This window comes from Sinocyclocheilus rhinocerous, unplaced genomic scaffold, assembly GCF_001515625.1.
Source record: "Sinocyclocheilus rhinocerous isolate Xijiao unplaced genomic scaffold, SAMN03320098_v1.1 scaffold554, whole genome shotgun sequence".
Taxonomy (NCBI): Eukaryota; Metazoa; Chordata; class Actinopteri; order Cypriniformes; family Cyprinidae; genus Sinocyclocheilus; species Sinocyclocheilus rhinocerous.
In genome coordinates this window covers 406,344-411,874 of record NW_015627893.1, presented here as the reverse complement: position 1 = coordinate 411,874, position 5,531 = coordinate 406,344, and the positions used below count along the sequence as shown (strand labels likewise).

Here is a 5,531-nt window from a genome sequence, read left to right as displayed (position 1 = left end):
TGAGAAGCAGCGGTCCGCCATTACTGTTTTCTTGCTGTAAAACCTTTTTACTATGACAATAAAGCTACTTAAATATGAATTTGTCAATTTTTCAGACCATGTTTCTGTTTATGGTATTTAACACTGATTACTGATCAATATGTGACTGATCAAGCTTTTATATGAAGCAAGAATGAGTAACAAAATGCTTTCTTTGTGTCCAGATTTGACTAATGCAAAAACTTTGATAAATATGTCTTTAATAATGTCTAAATATATATCCAGATACAATACAAATACAGCCATCTCGTGGTTACACGATAGTATTACAGATGATAAATGCTGACTAAGTTAGAGATAAATATTTTAATAAATAATTTAGTAATATTTTGTCAAATCCCCTTAAATTACAACATGTTAAATGAAACGTTATTACTGTTGGTTCTGTTGGTTCAATTATTATTGAACCAAATTTGTGTTTAAAAAATGGATCAGTAGACAGGTGAAATTATGCATGTATTAGGCTAGTGCAGATACTAGAACTTCTTTAAGTATCATCAAAATTACAATATAATATTACACAATAAACTAATATATCATAGCCTGTTGAGGAAGAGAAGGAAACTACACAGCTCGAAATTCAGTATGAACACATAGCCTAATGGTACACAACTTATAAAATATCATGTTTTAATTTTGTTATTTAAAAAAAAAAATGTTTACTGTATGTGTATGTTAAAAGTACCATTCCGGCAGCAAGAACGATCCTGAACTAAATGAAGATTAATGTCTTGGCGTATGATGCGTTTATTGAACCAACGAGATAAGAGTAAATGGAGAGTCAGCGAGAGGCTCGTTTGATTGGCTACCAGAAGAAGGTGGACCCGCCCTCCCCCTCACGCTTGCATAACTCAGTTAGTGAGAGAATCGTGCCAAAATTGTAAGTGCAGAGAAAAGAAAGACACAATTTTTTCTTACGCTTGAAACGCGATTTACACCTTTACAAAGCTTCTCTTGCGCATGCAAATTTAATTTACGCTTACAGTCTTATGTACACTTCCACAACTCTTACCCTGCGTATGCAAATCTTTTTGACATCATTCTACCTTCATAGCTGCGGCAGTTAATGCTTTCAGCTATAGTCTCCCAGCCTGACCATAATGTGCCCAAAACCATATAAAAAGACCTACAGATCTGACCAACCAGCATAGGCTGGTTTAAGGTTTAGATACTGTCAAGCTAAGCTTACTAAACTATTTTCTGTCTTGAAACTGGCATTCTGAATTGGTGAGTGTGATGAATCTCTGACTGAAGAGGTCTCATAAGCAGGCTCCAAGGCAGCAGTGTTGCAGATGTTGGTTTAATCTGCTGAAATCAGCTATCAAGTTCGAGAAAAAATAAGCTCCAAGTGATAAAATTTCTAAAGTTTGTTATGAGGGACTCCCACAGTTTAGATGTTCATGAGATCTAGGAAACCCTCTGCTACCCCTGTATTTCACACCTCTGCTGCAACTTCGAAAACATGTCAGGTGAGATTCACTGTAAAAAAAAAATCTGTAAAATAACAGAAAAAGTACTGGCAGCTCATTACACATGACATATCCATTAATTTTACAGACATTTCTGTTAACTCTAAAACACAATGCAATGAAGTGGAAAATTCAACATACTGGTAAAACACCTGTAAAAAATAAATACAGAGAAATTCCTTGAAATTATACAGTATATTGTGCCCTATTTTTTACAGATTTTTTTTAGAGTGTAAGTAGATTTTCATACTCCAAATCACAACATCACACATTAGTCTACCGGTTTTTCTGGTTGATTTTCTTTATCTTGCCCGGTCTGTAGTTATTTCATACATTAATAAAACTACTATTTTGATGTCAACAAAAAAGGCAGAATCACTTAGCTGAATGACTGCTGTCTAGTTGCATCTGTTGTTTGAGTTGGGCAAAGCATGTGGCATCTTCTCATTGCGTCATGACTCCTTGAATAAGAGAGGAACAAATATGAGACTGATATTTCATCACAGTATGGGATTCAGTAACATAGTGCCCTCAAAGGACATTTCTCTCTGTAACTGGATCTTTGATTTTCTGACAGAATATCTTCAGAATAGACACCAGCATATGAGTCTGTTGACTCTACCATGAGTCTGAGCACTGGTGTCCCACAAGGCTCTGTAATCGGACCTGTACTGTTCTCCTCGTTTACATACTGTATTGATGTATTGTCGAGCATAACTCAGTTGAAAAAATTGTGTCATTATTTTCGGTTAGATCTTTTTAATAAATCAGTTAAACCAGTTCACAAAACTATTCTGGCCCAAATAGTTCATGAGTCAAAACACTCACTGAATCATTAAACTGAAAACCATCATTTTTGCAAATGTAAAGTTTGTAGGCTAATTAACCAAGAACCCATGGTTGAGCTGATAATAAGAGGATTTGAAGTGTACAGAGGACCTGAATAGAAGAGAGTTAGTTTTAGTAATATAATTTTGCAAAAACGTTTCAACCTAGTGATGTAAATGTATTTTAGTACTGGTACTAGTACTTTTCTTTAGTACATGGAATTACAGTAGTCACCTTTAATAATAAAACCTTAATATACTGTAAATCCTTAATAGAAAATAGCAATATGTGCCTATGTCTGTATATGCACATTTTGTGTTCATTTAACGCTACTTTTTCAGGCTTTATACGTATAAGATGAAATGAAAATGCTATTGAAACTTTTCTGCATATATAAATCAATAAGCACCCTATTTACAGCAGGTGAAACATGTAGAAAGTCCATCAGTGTTTTCCATCAAAAATCTGTGGCAGTAATTCTGAGACATTTTCTCAAATGGGCTTCCCTTAAAAATATACTTTAAGAAGATACGATTTGAAGCACATTACAAGTGCACATTCAGTACAGTTGAATGCACTTCTTTTTCACAAAAGTATATGACCCATACACTATGCACTCTTCTGAAGCCATGGCTTTATGTGAGGAACAAACGGACATTTAGGGGGTTATGTATAACACAGGAAGCCAGCAGTAAGTCAGAGCAGTAGTCAATGTGTTTATTGCTTTTTTTCTTATGGAGTGGTCTGACGTTTATTCAAACAGTGCAGTGGGCAGCTGAGAGGAGACGCACCTCTAATGGCTTCTGTTCTAATGTTACAGTCCTGAGATCCGTTAGATCCGCAGGCATTTATCATCCAGCTCCAGCATGACGTTTGCATTCAGTCAGACCTTAAAGAGATTAAAGCCAATATATCTATACAATTCATAGTGTTACCCTCACTGGAGCTGATATTTGACATTAGAACACATATATATATATATATAATATACTAATATATGAGCTGGGTAATGGCCACAGATGCAGACAGTACAGAGTGCTGCAGCCGTGACGTCAAAACCCGGAAGACTAATTCATCACTGGTTTCCCTTGAGATTCTCCTGTGGGTTTTTTAATGGGGTTTTGTAAGTCAAAATAAGCTCTTTGGTAAACATAACTTGACAAAAGTGTTGACGATACGCTGTACTGTTGTACAACGTAAACTGCGCACACAACACAAACCTTATGTAGTTACTTACATTCATTAAAAACATTATTTAAAAAAAAGAAATAACTGCCTTAAAATTTGTGTGTTTGAATTATGTTGTAGATCATAATGTCCAAGTATCGTCAAGTTATGTTTACTGCAGATCTTATTTTACTCATGAATAAAAAATAAAAAACACACTATAAAAACTCAAGGGGAATCAGCAGCACATTAGTCTTCTGGGTTTTGATGTCACGGTTGCAGCAGGAAAGCACTTTATTACAGTTTTTTCAACTGTTTACACACAACATCTTTACTTGTCACACAATTTCTATGTGAGGCATTTTGCATATTGTGTGTGCAATTCTTGGAGCTTAAAAAAAAGAGGCAAAGTTTTGAAAATGTAAGCAGTTGAAAAAAACTGTAATTCCTGAAATATATGCTGAAATTTGTCATAATTCTGTAGTGGCACTTGTTAAAAAGCATATGTATTTACAATAGGCAAGGTTTACTGAATGCTTTCCATTCCAGTGTAACTCTAAATGTGATTTTGATTTGTTCTACTCTGTTTAGATATGTTTTCCTAAAAAAAGATTTTTGTGTATTTCAGGTCAGAATATGGCAGTACAAGAATCGTCAGGTATGTTTACTTCTGTTGTACTGGTGAATATTGTCTGAATTGTAAAAGATTTTAAACGTGTCGATTATAAACCACATTACTCTGTAAGTCTTGGGTGCTCTGAGTGGTTGCTAACCCCTGTTCATTTGGGTGCATCACATTCGGTGACAGCAGCTGTCCCGCTCCGCATCCACTCGTGTGTAACTGGAGCAGCATCAGCTCGGACGTTCTGCTGCAGACTCTTGTGAAGTGTCTGGAGTCTGTGTTGTGTTTCTGTCTGCAGAAGACATGCCTCTCTTCCTGTGGAAACGACAGACAGTCCCAGCAGCCTCAGATCAGCCGTGTGCAGGAGAACTGTGCCGTGCCGACAGAGGAAGTCTGCATCCTTCGGGTACAGTAAACTCTCGTCTTTGTTTAGATCATATTGTAGGGTGTTTGTATTCTATACTAGAATTGTATAATTTTTTCAATGACAGTAAGTCATAGCAAGTGGAATGCACTGTTTGGCTACTTTGTAATTATTTCCTTTGTTCAATTTGATGAATTTGACTCATCATTAGTCACTTGTCAATGACAGTAAGTGACAATATTTACAATCATATATTTTTACACCTGATAGTATATTGTAGGTCGTACAACATACAGAACTGACATCTTCAGGTCATAAGGCACATTACTAAATGAAACACACCCAAAGAATTATATTTATATTAATAATAGCAGGCATACAGTATTAATGAACGGAACACATTTAAAGTTTGAATGAGTGATGTTAAACTAGTGATCAGCTAGATTCATTTCATGCTGTATGTGTAAAAATCACAGTCACTCTGGTCAGTGGCGGCTCGTGGGTTTTAAAATAGAGGAGGCACACTAATTGTATTGATCTGGGATCCCTGCCGATTATTATTATTATTATTATTTGCTTAACCACTTTAAAATGGCTTTTTGGTTGCTTTTAGTCCCGCGCCGATGACAGGTCACCACGGCGTGAGCTCTGTAACATCGCGTTGTTTTATTCCACTTTCGGAATTGTACTTGACAACGGTAAAATGTTGCTTATATTACTAATAGCTTCAGACAACTTATGACTAACCGCCATTGAAGAGTTTGTGAGACGCGGCAAATTAAACGGAAGTGTTGACACAGCTTCCGTTTCAAGTGAAATTAGCTCTCATCATCTACTGAAATCTTTACTTATTTCAGTTATGCATATGAATGAATTTCACTACGGTTGATCTTTTCGTTTCACTCGTGTATGTAAGAGGTTTTTCAGTTATGCATATGAATGAATTTCACTAAGGTCGATCAATGTTTTCACTAGTGTTTGTAAGAGGTTTTTCAGTAATGCGTATGAATGTATTTCACTAAGGTTGATCAATGTTTTCACT

The 5,531-nt window shown here is 35.8% G+C and overlaps 1 protein-coding gene across 1 annotated transcript in view; it reads left to right on the top strand.

The window, feature by feature from the left end:
* Positions 1-5,531, top strand: part of LOC107736949 (IQ motif and SEC7 domain-containing protein 1-like) — a 92,193-nt gene that overhangs the window by 4,088 nt on the left and 82,574 nt on the right. The window contains exons 2-3 of the mRNA XM_016548332.1: positions 4,132-4,161; positions 4,424-4,531. Of these exons, the coding sequence (XP_016403818.1) occupies positions 4,132-4,161; positions 4,424-4,531 (138 nt within the window). The remainder of the gene's footprint in view (positions 1-4,131; positions 4,162-4,423; positions 4,532-5,531) is intronic.